The sequence below is a fragment of the Rhamphochromis longiceps genome, linkage group LG5 (assembly GCF_057381845.1).
Source record: "Rhamphochromis longiceps isolate RC_006_pf linkage group LG5, R_longiceps_female_GT1.1, whole genome shotgun sequence".
NCBI lineage: Eukaryota > Metazoa > Chordata > Actinopteri > Cichliformes > Cichlidae > Rhamphochromis > Rhamphochromis longiceps.
The window spans coordinates 19,193,191-19,210,314 of record NC_140561.1 but is presented as its reverse complement, the minus strand read 5'-3'; the positions used below and the strand labels follow the sequence as shown (position 1 = coordinate 19,210,314).

The 17,124-nt window shown below is 40.3% G+C and overlaps 1 protein-coding gene across 1 annotated transcript; it reads left to right on the top strand.

Moving 5' to 3' along the window:
* The first annotated feature begins 942 nt into the window (after positions 1 to 942).
* LOC146669787 (phosphatidylinositol 5-phosphate 4-kinase type-2 gamma-like) lies at positions 943 to 13,674 on the top strand. The gene is made up of 10 exons (XM_085406359.1): positions 943 to 1,374; positions 1,463 to 1,560; positions 2,287 to 2,383; positions 2,909 to 3,058; positions 8,253 to 8,399; positions 8,706 to 8,744; positions 12,515 to 12,628; positions 12,705 to 12,960; positions 13,098 to 13,201; positions 13,280 to 13,674. Exons 1-10 carry the CDS (start codon positions 1,225 to 1,227, stop codon positions 13,358 to 13,360), a joined length of 1,236 nt encoding a protein of 411 aa, XP_085262485.1. The 5' UTR covers positions 943 to 1,224; the 3' UTR covers positions 13,361 to 13,674.
* Positions 13,675 to 17,124: the final 3,450 nt, after the last annotated feature.

Below are 17,124 nucleotides of genomic sequence, written 5' to 3'. Positions count from 1 at the left end.
CACAAAGTTGGGTATCCATGCCATCTGCCCTGACGTCCTAAAGGGAGTATGGCCATTCTCCTCTGACCTCTGAAGTAGATAAAGCATTTTCACCCAGATAACAGCCATTCAAAACTATTCTCTGTAAACCTTGTTTGGGAAAATATCAGTAGATCAGCAGGTTCTGAAATAACCAGACTAGCCTGTCCGGCACCAGCAACCATGCAAATGGTCAAGTCCCTTAAATCATCTTTCTTCCCCATTCTGCTCAGTTTGAACTTCTGCAGGTCATACAGGCCATGTCTACACGCTCAAATGCCATGGTAATGCCATGACATATTTGCACGTACAGGTGTACCTAACAAAGTGGCACAGGCTCAGCATGACCCACTGAATTCTACATCAGTTTCTCACTATTGTATTTATTTATGATAAAATATTCTGATGAGCCTGACCACACCGCACTGAGTAAGATAGATGAATGACATCAACACGTGAATACAAAATGCATATATTCTTCTTTAGAGTATTTTTGAATAAAAAAAACAAACAAACAAAAAACTGATGCAATTTAAAATTATTTAAGTAAACGGAAACAAAACACATTTCCCTCACAGCATGTGCTATTATAAACATAAATTGCTACATTTTAAAGGTCACAAACAAACAAATATATATATATATATAATTATAAAATTAACTATAATTAACAAATCACCACTAAGAGCTGTAATAATAGAGGTGGGCCAGCAGAATATGATGGATACTTTGTTTCTATAGATTCCAGGTCTCCAGAAGAAACCACATTAAAAAATACACTTCTCTCCCCTACATACAAGTTAAAAGTTTCAGTATCGACATTGGTATCGGCAATACTAGCCCTTTATTTACTTGGTATCGGATGGATACCAAACTTTGCAGAATCGTACAGCACTGGTAATTTAGATGTAATTACTGCAGTTCTGCCTGTAAGCAAGCCTGCACGAAAATGATCATTAATGTGACAGCATGTCAAATTAACAAAGCTTAAAAATGAGCCACAAAATAAGATGATGAAGGCTCAGCCCGTGTTGGGGGAGGCTCTGCACCTGTTCGTTGCTGGACTGAAGGACCAAAAGGCGCTGGGCTCGCAGGGTGTTGGATCAAAGCGCTAATAGGCTGCTGCAGGGCGGACTTTAGCCTACTTTACATACAGAGACAACAAAACGCCTGTCCACAGACGGAGACGCGGATACCTGCCTGAAAATGTCTTCTCCCAGTGCTACCTCCAACCCTCTGAACACTCTGGCGCCAAAAAGGAAGACGAAGAAGAAACACTTTGTTCAACAGAAAGTGAAGGTTTTCCGAGCGAGTGACCCCGTGTTGAGCGTGCTGATGTGGGGAGTCAATCATTCGGTAGCTATAAGGCCGTTTAATGTGCACTTCTGTCTGCCTGGGTATGAAAATGTTCATTATTAACTATTTATCCACTGATCATGCGCAGATTAATGACCTGAGCCAGGTGCCCGTACCTGTCATGCTGCTCCCAGACGACTTCAAAGCCAGCACCAAGATCAAAGTCAACAACCACCTCTTCAATAAGTACTGTGCTCTGCTCATAGGCTCTACTCAGCTCTGTCTGCATGGTTGCAGGAGCCTCGTTTTGCTTCCTGTAAACTGCACAGATTTTTGTTCCTCTCAGGATTTATTTCTCGGTGTTATTGTCTCTGCTTATCAGAATATCCAGACCCCTTTAGAGAGCAACGGTGTTTTTCTTCACCAACACTATAGCTACAGTAATGAGCGCAGTGCAATATTGTCTCGAAAGAGAAAGAATGATGTTATGGGCTAAAGTTAGAAGTGCAGCATTAACTTGTGTTTTTTTTACTTGCTGTGCAACATAATTTAAAAGGCAAAAAAAGGTTAGCTTGATGGATTTATCTGAAATAGTGGTGGAAGAGTGTCAGTCAGAGTGTGCTACAGTATAATAATCATTTATAAAAGCTGTCCTATACAGTGTCTGTTGTTAGGTTCGGTTTCTATAAGCACTGAGTCTAGAAAAGTGAAAGGCTTTCAATAATCCTTTAATCCGTTCAGGAATCCGGGTTCAGTAAAGACTTATGAACAGAGGTTTGAGGACCAATAAAATATTTTCCCAAGGTTAAAGTGCCGTTACTGTAGTGAGATTTCTCTGAACTTGTTTTGATCTGGAAGCTGTTAAGCAGCAGGATCCCTAATATAATTCAGTCAGCTAATAGTCACGAGCATAGATCTTTTGTAAAATGTTGCTGCACACTAAATCTATGCGTTATTGTCATTATTCCTCAGGGAGACTCTTCCAGGACAGTTTAAATTCAAAGAGTACTGTCCTCAAGTGTTCAGAAACCTGCGAGAGCGCTTTGGCATTGAGGATCAAGATTTCCAGGTATGATTCACAGCAAGTCTGCGTTTCATTGTGCACTAAAATATAAATATGGATAAAATCTATCGTTTCACAAAAATGTAGAGGCCATTAGAAAAAAACATAGACTCGCACAAGCAGAGAACATCCAAGGCTCTGTGTGTTTTCCTTTGATCGAAACCATGAACTTTTATGTGCATATTGATCTGCTCGCTTCTACATTTGCATTTCTTTGTGTCGTATTTTGCATGCGCCAGGTGGCACACAGCCATCCTCCAGTCTGGGAAGTGCACATTTGCTTAGCACACAATTACGGGAAACATATTGTTGCTGATAAAAGTCACATTAGCTTACTGCAGACCTGCATTCAGATCAATGTAAGAAGCATGTTAAAACAAAGCTTTTTATGGTCCGATGCTGCGCAGCATTACATTTCTGGTATATGTAAGATATTTGCATTTGTTTCAACACTTTAAAATGTGAAAGGTTTCCCAGGGCAGGAGGCTTCTCCTTCTGATCTCATGATGCTGTTCTCTCACTCACCGGCAGGTTTCTCTGGCTCGGAGTCCTCCTCTCAGACACGACGAAGGGAAATATGCGGGCCTGCTGCTGACGTCGTACGACCGCACTTTGGTTATAAAAGAAATTTCCAGTGAGGAGGTTGCAGAAATGCATAATGCGCTCTCTGCATATCACCAGGTAGGACTGACACAAGTTTATATGTCCTTTAAAGGTCAGAGAGTAGGTTCAATTTTAAAATTGGAGACTCCAGCTTTCAGGCCCCTTTTCTGTGGAACCAGCTCCCAGTTTGGATACTGGAGAGAGGCACTCTCTCTGCTTTTACAATAAGGCTCAAAACTATACTTTCTGATAAAGGTTATAGTTAGGGCTGGATCAGGTGACCCAGAATCCTCCCTTAGTTACCCTGCATTTAGGGCTAAGCTGCTGGGCTCTTCCCATAGTGCACTGAGTGTTTCTTCTTCACCTCTTTTCACTGTCTGTGGTTGTTCACCACTTTGCATTTAATCATTAGTTATTATTAATCCCTGGCTCTCTTACACAGTGTGTCTTTTGTTGTGTCTCCCTCTCCTCACCCCTAACCGGTTGCAGCTGATGGCTGCCTCTCCTGGTTCTGCTGCAAGTTTTTTCCTGTTAAAAGGGAGTTTTTCCTTCCCACTGTCACCATATGCTTGCTCACGTGGGGTCATCTGATTGTTGTGGTTTTCTCTCTTTTACTCTTTTACCTTTTAGTATGAAGTGCCTTGATGTGACTGTTGCTGCGATTTGGAGCTAAATAAAATGAATTGAATTGAACTGAACTAAGAACATAGTATTTCTAGTGTGTGCATGGTTGCAATCCTTTTGTACATGCACACATCTACCAGTCTTTTCTCTTTCCTTGTGTCGTTTTTATACAAGAAAAAAATGTGCCCTTTTTACATTAACCATGGTTGCCATGGTAAAGGTTTTACAGCATCAAAGCTGAGACACGAGTGTTAGAATTTCATGGCTCCAGTTTTACATTTAAATTGAAGCATATTAAATAATTCACATTGAAGAATGATTCTGTCAGAGCTTTTTCTGGTTATACAGATACAAAAAAAAATAACACACCAAACAGAGAAAGCTAAGTCACATGACATATTAACAAGTAGCATGATGTTTGTTTGCTTGTACTGTATTTCTTTTCTGTAGTGCCACAAAAGGCCTTCACACAGCTTTTTGTTGTTGTTGTTGTTGTTGAAAGAGCACTGATGTTACCAATGACATTTAAAAGGGCTTGCAGTAAGCCATGATACTGTTGCATGAGCCTGTCAGTGTCACGGGTCTGGGTCCGTTGGACCCAGTATGTGGAGTTTCATGTTTTTGTTATTCCATGTTTGAGGTTATTATGTTTTGGTTTTAGTTTGCATCAGGGATTGTTTTCTTGTTCTCTTGTTGTGTTTATGATGATGATTATGATGTTTATTATTTGAGTTTCATGTTTAAGGATTTGTTCTCGGTTGTATCTCACGTTTAGTTTAGTTCAGGTTCCATGTGTCATTCTGTCTGTCTCTCAGTGTCAGGTCTGCGTCTTGGTGTGGTGTTCTCATTTCCTGTTTTATTGTGAAGGTCTGGGTCTCATGTGAGTGTGTTCAGTTTTACCTCTGTCTCGTCTTGTTGATCATTCCCAGCTGTGTCCACCACCTGTGTGTAATTCCCCTGTGTTTCTCTGGGTGTATTTAAGTCATGTCCTCCGTTGTTGTAGTTGCTGGTCCGTCTGTGTATTCCACCCTGCCTCATCTGTGTTTCTACCATGTCTCACCTGTGTGTTCTCCCTGCTGTCCATCATCAGTCTCCTCTGCTCATTCAGGTTTGTGCTTTGTAGTTTTAGTTGTTTCCCAGTATAGTTTAGCTCTCCGTGTTGCCGTTTGCCTCTCCTTTTGTGTTCAATAAATCACCTTTTACACCTTCACGACTGCCTGCGTGTGGATCCTCCTTTTCCTCCTCCACACGGCTCCTCTCACTCGCCGTGACAGTCAGTGAACATCACTCCCTAATCTCAGATCACTTTAATGCATTTCCACTGAAAAGACACTGGCCCTGGTGCCAAAAAATCAATAAAAATGCCCGAAGTTGGCACCACTGGTATCAATTGATATAGGAGGGGTTACCAAAAAAAAAAAAAATTCACTGATGACTCACAGATGTAGACCACAGATTCTGTGCAACATGATTTCCTTCCTACAGATATTACTTCTGAGGCATAACGATTTTTCGCAGACCTGTCAAAATGTTTCCTTCTCATAAATCACCAAGAGAGAATCAAATACGCATCAACCATCAGAGATTTATACTACAGACCCAGGATATCTTTGCGCTATCTGGATTCACTTACCCTAACACTGGCAATCAGGATAAGCGGTCACGTGTAGCTGGTAATCATCTTGCTAAGTTAACCCAGGGTTTCCCCTTTGTGGTCACATGAAAGTGGTGGCATTAGCACTAGAGCAGTAGAGCAGCTGATGTTACACAGGAAGGTGAGAGAATACTATGGGAAAAATATGAAGAAGTTAAACAGGTAATATGCCTGAAAGCAACGTAGCTGCTGCAGACAAAGCAGTATCAGGGTATGTAAGAGAAAAAGCGCTTAAGAGTAATATCGTATTAAAATTGTATGTGTTAAGGACTTTGGTTAATAATAACGCTTAGCCTTTCTGAAGCCTGAAAAGAAAGCCAGCAACATACTGACTGTGTAGGTTAACAGATTTATCATATCAAAATGCAAGAAGATATTGATATTAATTGAGTATTTCATTAAATTAATGTTTAAAGGGCATTTTTCATTCTTATTCTCTCATCTGCAGTCCCTGTGATGTTTCATGATCTGAGAATAAATAATTCATATAAAAACTCAATTCAAACGGAGGCTTAGTCTATGTCCAACAGACCTTAGAATAAGGTCAGCAGGTACAGTGCGGGGCTCTGTTTAAGATCATATATAAATGCTTATAGAGCAATAAGATTGTTACTGATAGTCATCAGGGAAAGATGAAAATTTTAGATGCTATTTAAAATCTAAATGTTGTAGTGATGCTGACCACAAGAGTTGTGTATGCTGTGTGAGCACAGTAGATTAGGACAGGTGTAGTGCTACTGTTAAACAAACTAGAATTGTTTCTAGCTTGTTCACAACGCTAATGTGAGCCAGTACTCTGCCAGTGTAGGTATATAATCGACAGCTCAGACACGCTGTGCATAAACTCAGCCGGTCATTCTTATCATTCTAGTAATTTGGAGGGGTTTGTTTTTGTTGTGCTATATGAGCTCATAGAGGTGTTCTGTGAAGCAAGATTATGGGGTTAGTGAGCTGTCTTGACCTTAAAGTCAGAGTTTTCAGTGTCATGAAAGCGGCTCTCTTTTTACCAGGATAAGTCATCATGATAACAGGTCACTGTTTGAAAACAGCATGTTTTTTAATGATTGCTTAATTTACAACATTTTAAGGTGTGATATAGATTTTCTGCCGGAGCTATATGTTTCATATGCAGCTTGTTAAGCCTACTACTATTACTTTACTAAAACCTCTTAATAATGGGGTCTATAAATGTACAGCTGTGAAAACGGTGCCACTAGAGTGTGTATATATTATTCTGGTGATGCAGAAAATGTTTAAATGTTGTTATGCCCGATTCTAATCTGCTGCCTCTTTTACACTGTTTGAACCGCAGCTGCAGGAAGACTGAACACACACCATGAACACCTATCAATCAGTTAAATCAGATTCACGTTGGTCTGCTGACAAACTAAAGTGATTTGCACTTGCCAGTTTAAAGTTTCAGAGGTCTAATGTGCAGCCACCATATTAAACATCAACAGCAGCGCTGAGCGCACACTTAGTGGTAACATAAATATATTAACTCAAATTAAAACGTTTACTTCACCACTCTGCCAAATCCCAAGATAAATGACTTTGCATTTCGCTGTTATATTTTTTTCATTTCTTTATAGGTTTTATGACCACTTTACATCATGATCATCTGATAATGGCTCTAACTGGAGCAGGCAACAGTCACAGGGATCATTTGTGTGAGAAGAATCACTTGACATGTGAAACACGCCTTTTTATGAGAGCTTGAACTTTCTTCTGGTTCCCAGTTCAGTTTCTTTGGAGTTTGGGGCTCTTGCTTAGAACCCCAACTTATTTTGAGTTTGATATTTCTTGTGTGTTTTGTTCCCTCGCTGTCTCCTTATCTTTTCCTCCCTCAGTTTCTGTGCTTGTGTTTTTGTCCTCCAATGTCCCCATGAGTCTGTTTTCATATTTAATTTGAGTCTTCTTGCCTCCATATTTAGCATATCTTCCTAACTTTCGTTTTCTTTCATTTTTACTTGATGTCTGATTGTTCTGACATATGTTAAGTGCATTCAGGTATGCCTTGCTCCCTCAGCGTACCCGGGGGTCGATTCACTTACTGTAACACTGGCACTCAAGATAAGCCGGTTTCCTCCAGGGCTTTCATTCCATGTTCACGTGAAAGGGGTGTTGTTGGCAGAATCTGCCACATTTATTAATAAGTTAATGACATCAGACTGTTCATACAAAGAGGTTAAACACGCAATACAGACTGAAAATCTCACAGCAGTTAACTAGCTTTGTAAGGTGATAGATTTACCAATATGACAACTCTAACAATAGGACACAGGAGAATCTGATGGATTTTAACAGAGTATTTTATTAAATGAATTTAGTTTTAATTCTCCATTTGTTTCATCCTAATTAAAGGTTTGACACAAATGTCATTCAGTATATTACCAACTCCAAGTCCATCAGAATTAGCTCAGTTTCACTTGTAGATGCTCCAGTGCACAAATGCAATGCAGACAACGCTGTGCTCAGTGGCTTTGACACTTATTGTTGCTCATCACAATGAACTGTTTTCATACTTGAGGTATAACAGACGTCTCAAAATACAAAGCTGATTAAAAAATGAAGTCGAGCATTGTGTAAATCCACGTTTACTTGCTGGGACTGTACATCCTCCCTGCCTTTCTTGACATTTCTTGCTATGATGCTATGAAATGACTTTATATTACCTGTGCATTGAATCATATCTGTTACAAGAAAAACCTTATCTTACTAGGAACTCTTTTATGTTATCATACTTTACCTCTTATGCAATGTCTTAACGACGCTGTAGAGTCATATAACAATGAAGCCATCTGTTTGAAATGCAGGCAGTGTTTTCAAATGGAGTTCGTCCTGTAAATTATTCCAAGTCTAAATTACATCTGCGGTGCTGATCAGATGCCACAGGAGGATCTTCAGGAAGAGCATTAACCACAACTTATTATATTCACGTGCAGATGTTTATTCTTCATGACTGAAAATCCATGTACTGATGGTCTCTTCCAGCATATTGTCACCTGCCACGGCAGTACGCTCCTCCCTCAGTTCCTGGCCATGTACAGAGTCACTGTGGAGAGTGAGGACACCTACCTGTTAGTAATGAGGAACATGTTCAGCCACCGACTTCACGTACACAGGAAGTATGACCTCAAGGTAATCCTCCAGAGGCAGTGTATCTCATATGATAGTGTCTTATTACTTTTATCAGCTATTGAAATGCTTAACTTACCAAAACATTTAAAGACAATAGTTTAAAAAACAGAGTGTTAAATGCTTGTGAATTAAAGTTATGCTTCACCCCAAACCATTTATTAATAGTAGACTGTTGGATTTATGGCCACACGTGTATCATCTCTGAGAACACATGAGTGATAATGACTATTCTAGCTTTGAAAGTAATGAGCAAATATGGATCTTTGGCTCAACAGTAACACCGGTCACTTTCTTCTCTTTCATCAGGGCTCGCTGGTGTCTCGTGAAGCCAGTTTTAAAGAAAAGGTGAGATCAGATTCAGGTAAAGTCAGTCTGTTGTCCACAAGAGTTCCAGTGACGTTTGTCTTTACTGGAAATAAAGCACACGTGTGGCCGTGGAGTGTTTAAGAGGCAGTGATCTATTACAGATGGTTATTTTTACGTCTTCTGACTCAGGCTCAATGAAAGAGTGGCTGAATACATTTGAGCTTGTTAATTTTAATTATGATAACCTTGCACTAACATCTCCAGTAAGAAAATGGTCAAAAAAAGCTCGGCTCCACTCGATTATTATACCTTTATTTGGCAATAGCTTTATTGCGATGTCTGATGTGTTTGGTTTCTTTTTTGTACCTGTTCAAATGAAGGACCAAAGGAAAAATATATAATCTATGAGGTGGTTATTTCCAAAACCAGTCAAGTGCCTTTCTGGTCTTTAGTTTTTGAAGTGATTTAGTTCTGTGCTCACATCAAGCTGGGAGACTCGTGAGAGAGAGAGAGATAAACACGAAACGTCAAAAACAGCAGCTGACCCTGACTGATAAACACTCGTCTTTCAACTCCACGCGTCAAGCTTGGAGAGGCCTTTGCGTTTAAAAAAAGCATCTCCACAGCAGTCGAAGCCATTACGCAGCTATATTTCCATAGGATTCATTTTCAGAATTTCTTTCTAATTTCTCCTTACCAGTGCTTCCCTTGTAAAACTGCGGGTGTCCTTTTTTAATATGTTTAAATGAAAGACATATATTGAGTCACAGAAACTTTTGAAAATGCTTTTTTTTAATCATTAACATTTTCTACAATATTTTTCTACAATATTTTGCTCTTTTCTTTTTCAGAAAAGAGACACTCCAATAAAAATGGTAGAAATATCTCAGTGAGGCAAAAAGAAAAACTGTTGGGGTCCAGAAAAGAGGTTCAGTAAATAGCTCAAACTGCCTGAAGACCAAACACAGTAAAGTTTTAGGGTTCATCAAGTCCATTAATTAATAGTGCCAGGTTGACTTTGTAAGCCATTAAAATAAGCGCTTTGCCTGTTGCACAGCGATTGAATTCATAGCTGGTGTGCAGATTACAATGTATCATCGGTTTATTTAGGTATGCATCTTTGATATGGTTCATTTATTTATTTATCTTGTAGTCAGCTCACATGATTATCTGCCATAATGAGCAGGATACAACAACCTATTTATATGGTACTGTGCAAAAGTTTCAAGCCCTCGATTTTGTCACGTTTTGTTTCCTGGACCAGATTTTGTTGTGATCTTTGAAATAGTCTTGAGCAGCCCAGGCTTTCTGAAGGTCTTTTTAAATTTTTCTATGAACATTGGCTGCTTTTTCATTCATTTTCAGTCCAATCCTTGTACCTGCCCATTTTCAAAGGAATATTGTTGTTGTTTGTTAAGCTACTTAACATTGACCTGTGAATCATTCAAGCATAAAAATGCACCTAACCCAAGGGATGATCCAGTGTTGTGTCTACACATAATACACATCTTTGTTAATAGCAGTCTGTCACAAAAACATATAATTTCTTCCCATTTCTTTAGTTGAATCTATGAAAACAATAACAGAGACAGGCATAACATAGCATTTCTGCACCAACAAGGTGATTCCAAAAAAGCTTTTACCTGAAAAACTGTGAGTCTTTCAGCCTAAACTTTGCCCGTGGCACTGACCTCCCACATCATGAAGACCCTGGAAAGGCTCATCCTGGACCAGCTGCGACCCATAGTAAGACCACATCTGGATCCCCTTCAGTTCGCTTATCAGCCTCGTCTCGGAACAGAGGACGCCATCATCTACCTGCTCAATCGTGTCTACACCCATCTGGACCAGCCGGCGAGCACTGTGAGGGTCATGTTTTTTGACTTTTCCAGTGCTTTCAACACCATCAGGCCGACCCTCCTGGGTGATAAGTTAGCAGCGATGCAGGTGGATGCTTCTCTGGTGTCCTGGATTGTTGATTACCTGACAGGAAGACCACAATATGTACGTCTCCCACAGTGTGTGTCTGACAAGGTGATTAGCAACACAGGGGCACCACAGGGGACTGTCCTCTCCCCCTTCCTCTTCACCCTCTACACCACAGACTTCAGCCACTGCACAGAGACCTGCCATCTTCAGAAGTTTTCTGATGACTCTGCGGTGGTTGGATGCATCAGCAGGGATGATGAGACAGAGTACCGGGCTGTGGTCGACTCCTTTGTCACGTGGTGTGAGCAGAATCATCTGCAGCTCAACGTGGCAAAGACCAAGGAACTGATCGTGGACTTCAGGAAGACCAGGAAACACTTGACCCCTGTTTCAATCCAGGGGGTCAGTGTTGACATTGTGGAGGACTATAAATACCTTGGAGTACACATTGACAATAAACTGGACTGGGCTAAAAACACCACAGCACTTTACAGGAAGGGCCAGAGTCGTCTCTATTTTTTGAGGCGACTGAGGTCCTTCAACATCTGCCAGAAAATGCTGAGGATTTTCTATGAGTCTGTGGTGGCCAGTGCGATCCTCTATGCTGTTGCATGCTGGGGGAGCAGGCTGAGGGTCGCAGATGCCAACAGACTTAATAAACTGATCCGTAAGGCCAGTAATGTTGTGGGGATGGAGCTGGACTCCCTCAAGGTGGTGTCGGAGAGGCGGATGCTGTCCAAGATAAAGACAATGTTGGATAACACCTCCCACCCACTCCATGACATGTTGGTCAGTCACAGGAGCTCGTTCAGTGAGAGACTGAGATTACCGAAAAGCACCACTGAACGACACAGGAAATCATTCCTGCCTGTGGCCATCTCCCTGTACAACGCATCCACTTAACACACTGTTTGCTGCTACAACTACACATGTTTCTTTTCCAAATATTTATTTATAAGTGACTTATGTATGTATGTATGTATATATATGTATATATTGTACTATTCTTAGTTAGCGTATTGTCTGTCTTGTCTTAATGTTGGTTTAAAATGGAGCACTGTAACAAAAAATAATTTCCCCCAGGGATCAATAAAGTATTCTGATTCTGATTCTGATTTTAGCTCACTGAGACTTGTGTAACCTGAAATTAACAAACAATTGTTCAGTACTTGGCATAATGATAATGATAATGATACGCCACTAAAAGGCAACATTTCTGTGAAAAAAACCCATCTGATTATTGCCTAACATTGTCTGACGTTTGGACTGATAGCTACATCAATCACCGACTGCAAGTAAAATGATAAAAGCTGAAGTGAGAAAGAAAAACTTAGCATACCTGAAGTGGCTGCACGTGTGCTACTGCCCCCACAGTCTGTCTGAAGATGTGGACGTGTTTAGTATTCTGGCTGCTCTCCCCGGTTTGACAGGCTACATCTAAGACTGCAAACCAAAAATGTATTTTTTTTCTCTTTGAAATGTGCGCCTGAGGGCAGAGTGTGGAATTATTTTCCTATGTGTAACTGTTATTGTTTGCGCATTGTGACAAATGTGATTTTAAGATTAGACTTTCTTGAATCTTCCCACAGAAAAATCACTTAGCAACAGGCTGTTTTAAACATCAGAAGCCCTCTGTTTGGCCTCCAGCGACGCTGACCTAGATAAAAAAGAAAAAGATGAAGAAATATCTGGTTTAATAGAGGAAGTTTGACTAGCTGCAGAGCTGCGGGAACCTTTGATATTTCCATCTGTACTGATTCAGAAAACAAAATTATGAAAATGTTATTTGGCTTTAATCATGAAAATGGAGAAGCTATAAATGTTTTGATGAAAAGAAAAATGCTGTTGAATGAATGTTGTAATTCTTTCTATATTTTCAGGTCAAGGAATTGCCCACTTATAAGGATGTGGACTTTATGAATAACATGCAGAAAGTTTATGTGAGTGATGAAGAGAAGGAGAAAATAATGGACAAGCTCAACAGAGACACTGAGGTAAGAGAGGCGTTGCTTTTTGTGGGGGATTTTTGTGTTTCTTGTCTCTGGTGTGTAATTATTTCTCTCACTGCAGTTTCTTGTACGTATGAGGATCATGGACTACAGCCTGCTGCTCGGTATCCACGATGTCGAAAGAGCCGAGATGGAGGAGGAGGAGGAGGAGATGGAGCTGTCCGATGAGGAGGAAGAGGATGATGAAAATGGCCTTGCTCCTGCTCCCCACTCCACCTCCCCTGAAGGCATTACCGGCTACATGAACTCCTTCAAACCCATGGGTCCCGGGGATTTCGACCCTTATGTGGATGTGTACGCTATTCAGAGCGCTGTGGGTGAGTCCCGACAGCCGAGATAGGAGCCCTGCGCTTTTTCACCCACCGAAACTTCCTCTCACACTGTGCTGCACAAGATAAGATCATATGCGCAGATCAATATCGCTCGCCAAACACTGTGAATCGCTCCCTTGTAGGTGCGCCCCGTAGGGAGGTGTATTTTATGGGTCTGATTGACGTGCTGACGCAGTACGACACCAAGAAGAAAGCCGCTCACGCTGCCAAGGCTGTCAAACACGGGGTGAGAGATCAGTGCTCTGCAAAGTGTAAAGGGCTGCTTCTACTTATTTCTGATCGACTGTGTGTCTGTGTTTTGTAGGCAGGAGCTGAGATCTCAACTGTTCATCCAGAGCAGTACGCTAAACGCTTCAAAGAGTTCATCGCCAAAATCTTTGCCTAGTTCAGGGATTCATTTAATACATGAAGAATTCAGCTTTGCAGTCATCAAAGCATCACCAATAAAGCACTAATAATTTAATAGCATCCTTTTGTTTCCCTTCCTTTTTAAAAAACATCTTTACTATTCATGGGATTCTACACAGCTGTGCATTTATTCCAAGTGAAGAATTTGCGAAAAGGACTTCTTGGCAGCTCAATGTTGTTAATGGGTTTATTTTCTTTTGACGTAAAGGTTTGGCAACACTACTGTTGAGTCTAAGTGACAGCAAGAAATAAAAGATTCCTGAAAGACATCTTTCAAGTTTACACCTGTAAACATCACTAATATGAAGGTATTTGTTTTACTGGCCAAAGATGATAAAATAAGCTTTACACCAGCCACATTATTAGGTACATCTTGCTTGTATTCGCTTGGACTGCCTTAACTCTTCATGGTGTAGATTCAACAAAGAAAACAAAGATTTTGGTCAATGTTGACGTGATAGCATCACTCAGAACATCCATGATTTGAATCTTCTGTTCTACCATACCCAATCTGGTGAGTGTGGAGGGCATTTGAATGCAGTCATGTTCAAAAAAACAGCCTGAGATGATTTGAACTTTGTGACATGGTGCGTTATCCTGCTGAAGCAACCATCAGAAGGTGGGTACACTGTGGTCATAAAGGGATGGACATAGTAACAGGACTCAGACTGTGGCATTAAAATGATGCTCAGTTGGGGCTAAGGGAACCAAAGTGCGCCAAGAAAAGATCTCCAACCATTACACCACCATCATCAGGCTGAACTGTTAACACAAGGGAGGATGGATCCATGCTTTCATGCTGTTTACGCAACATTTTGATCCTACCATCCCATCGGACCAGGCAACACTTTTTCCAATCTGCTATTGTCTAATTTTGGTGATTTTGCTTTTTGTAATCTCAGTTTCCCATTCTTAGCTGACAGGAGTGGCACCGGGTGGAGTTTTCTGCTGCTGAAGCCCATCTGCGTCAAGGTTTGAAGTGTTGTTGGAGATGCTCGTCTGCATAGCTTAGAGGTTGTGTAATAATATTGAGTCCAGCCCACTGGCACCAACAACCAACAGTCACCTTAGTTTAACGTCTGGGCTATAGTAACCATGGTAAGTTCAAGGTGTGCCATATGTACCAACTGTACCAAAGTTCTTTAATGGCCTAACTGCTTCTTATATTGTTACATTTTTCTTTGCCAACATCCTGTTGAGTAAAGTAGGAACCACTTAGGATGGATCTAAGTGTCATTAGTTACTGCAAGCTGAAGCAAACTGATGTGATCCTAGCTGTACATGTGTTCCTTTAAATTGTATTCTCAGTGGTACAGCATTAATTTTTGTCTTTATTTAGTTGTCCCAGTCCTCCTGGCACACATTCCTGAAAATCCTTCAGCAGGGTTTCCCTTTGGAATAGCAGCTGTGTGGACAAACAGGAGGGACAGAAAGATGAGAAATAAGAGGAAAAGACATTAAATGTTTTTTTAAATTTATTTTTTTATTTTTGTCTTTTAACCTAAAACAAAAAGAAGTATATTAATTATTTTATGCTACTTACTTTTTGGATATTTTTCTTTCAGCATTTGCAAAACACACTATAGGTTTGTTTACATGTACTATGTTCCAGAGCTTAAGTCTGGGTCCATCTGTTATGATTTCATTGTCATGTGAACATATATTAATTATACCTGTGCTAAAGACTGTGCATATCTACTCTTGAATCTATAAACCAGGAGATCTTGATAGCGTGCTACACAGATCTCTCTTATCTTTTTTAGAGAGACCCTAACTTATAGAGAAGTCTCATAGTGGTCATTTTTATTTTTGTCTCCAAATGTTTTCTGGGAAAAAAATGGGATTTGGTATATCATGCATCCAAGAAACTGAATCAGAGATGGATATATAAATAAGCCCATGACCTACAAAGAAGTAGGGCAGACTCAGTAGAGGCCTTTAACGAGGACTTTGTTGCGCCATAAGATCTTATGGTAGTTGCGTATTGAATGATTCTGCTGAATGCCAAAAGACTCCGGCTGTCAGGAAAAAAAGGCTCTCAGCTTGTTTGAAAACAGGAACCTTGTGTCTGACCATGTACTACAAAAGTTTGTAGTCGCTGACAAATGTCCCTGTTTTTAACGATGATACACGATATGGACAAAAGTGTTGGGCCACATTTCTTAATCTTTGAATTCATGTGATTTCAGTCTCCTCGTCACAGGTGTATAAACAGAAACACAGAGGATCCAGTTCAATTCAGTTTTATTTATATGGCACCAAATCATAATAACAGTTTCCTCAAGGTGCTTTATATTGAAAGTTAATATAATAATAGAGAGAAAACCCTAAAAATCACATGAAAAACTCCCTTTTAACAGGAAGAAACCTCTGGCAGAGCCATGCTCAGAGGGGCCGGGGAGGGAGACAGGACAAAAGACACTCTGTGAGAGCTTAATAATAACTTCATAATAATTAGTGATTAAATGCAAATTGGTGTAGCCATGCAGCCTGCCTTTACAAATATTTTTGAAACAGTGGGTTGCTCTGAAGAGAGTGGTACTGTAATAGGTTTCTGCCGTTGCAACGATGAGTTGTGAAATTCCACCATCAAATGTAAATGATATTAATGCAAAGTGGATGTTTGGTACAGCAAAATGCCGGATCACATAAAGTTCTACATCTGGGTTGCTGAGTGCTGAGGCACACAGTGCTATCAAAGCTCTGTTAACTCAGTTACTGCAGAGCTCCAAACCTCCTCTGGTATTAACATCAGCACAAAAACTGTGCACTGGGAGCTTCATAGCATGGTTTTCCATGGCTGAGCAGGTCCTGTAGGTGTAATGTGTAGGAGGCCCTGTAGTGTACCGTTGTATTCTCATAAAATAACTTTTTAATTGTTTCGAAATTTTAGATAATGGCATGTAGTATCATTAATCATCGCAATCACTAATTATATTTACTAGAATAGCTCCAGAGGTTAATTTTCAGCTACTGTTAGTCCTCCGTTGATACGCTGTGTCACTTATTGTAAAGCTGACTGATCATTACCAAGACCTTTTTACAGTTAGGTTGGCACTCTTCTGATTAGTAGAGAATTGGTTAGTTCTGTGTCTGGAGCATCAGCCTTGTGGGTTCAATGATAGTTTCAAATTGCCCCATTTAAAAATAAAAAACTTTCCTCTGAAGCTCGTTAGAGTGTTCTTGTTCTAAGAAGTGAAGGCTATTCCATGTGGGAAACTGCCAAGGAAAACTTAAAGACTTCAACAGCATGCACGTCTCCCCTCACAGAGCAGCAAAACTGGCTCTAACAAAGAACAGAAAGAGAAGTGGGAGGTCCCGGAGCACAGCTGAGCAAGAGGAGAAGTACATCAGAGTCTAGTCTGAAAAACAGATGCCTCAAAGGTCCTCAACCGGCAGCTTCATTATATGGTACCTACATGCATCAGTCTCAGTGTCGGCAGTATAGCGGGGGACTCCAGAATGCTGTCCTTCTGGGCAGAGTTGACAAGAAAAAGCCATAGATTCCTTTACTCAGTGTCTTTTCCTTATCCATCTTTATCGTTTCCTTGGCCATTCTCAGATTTTCGACTAGCCAAATTTATATCTTCTAAACCTGCATTAGGGCCACAGTGACACTGACTCTATGTAGAAGTGTTTTCGGGCTTATATGATTATTTACTTTCATTTACAGTGTAATTCTAATATGTTTAACGTTTTTGTTCGATAAAAACAAGTCTTTTTTTTCGAAAAACTAAAACA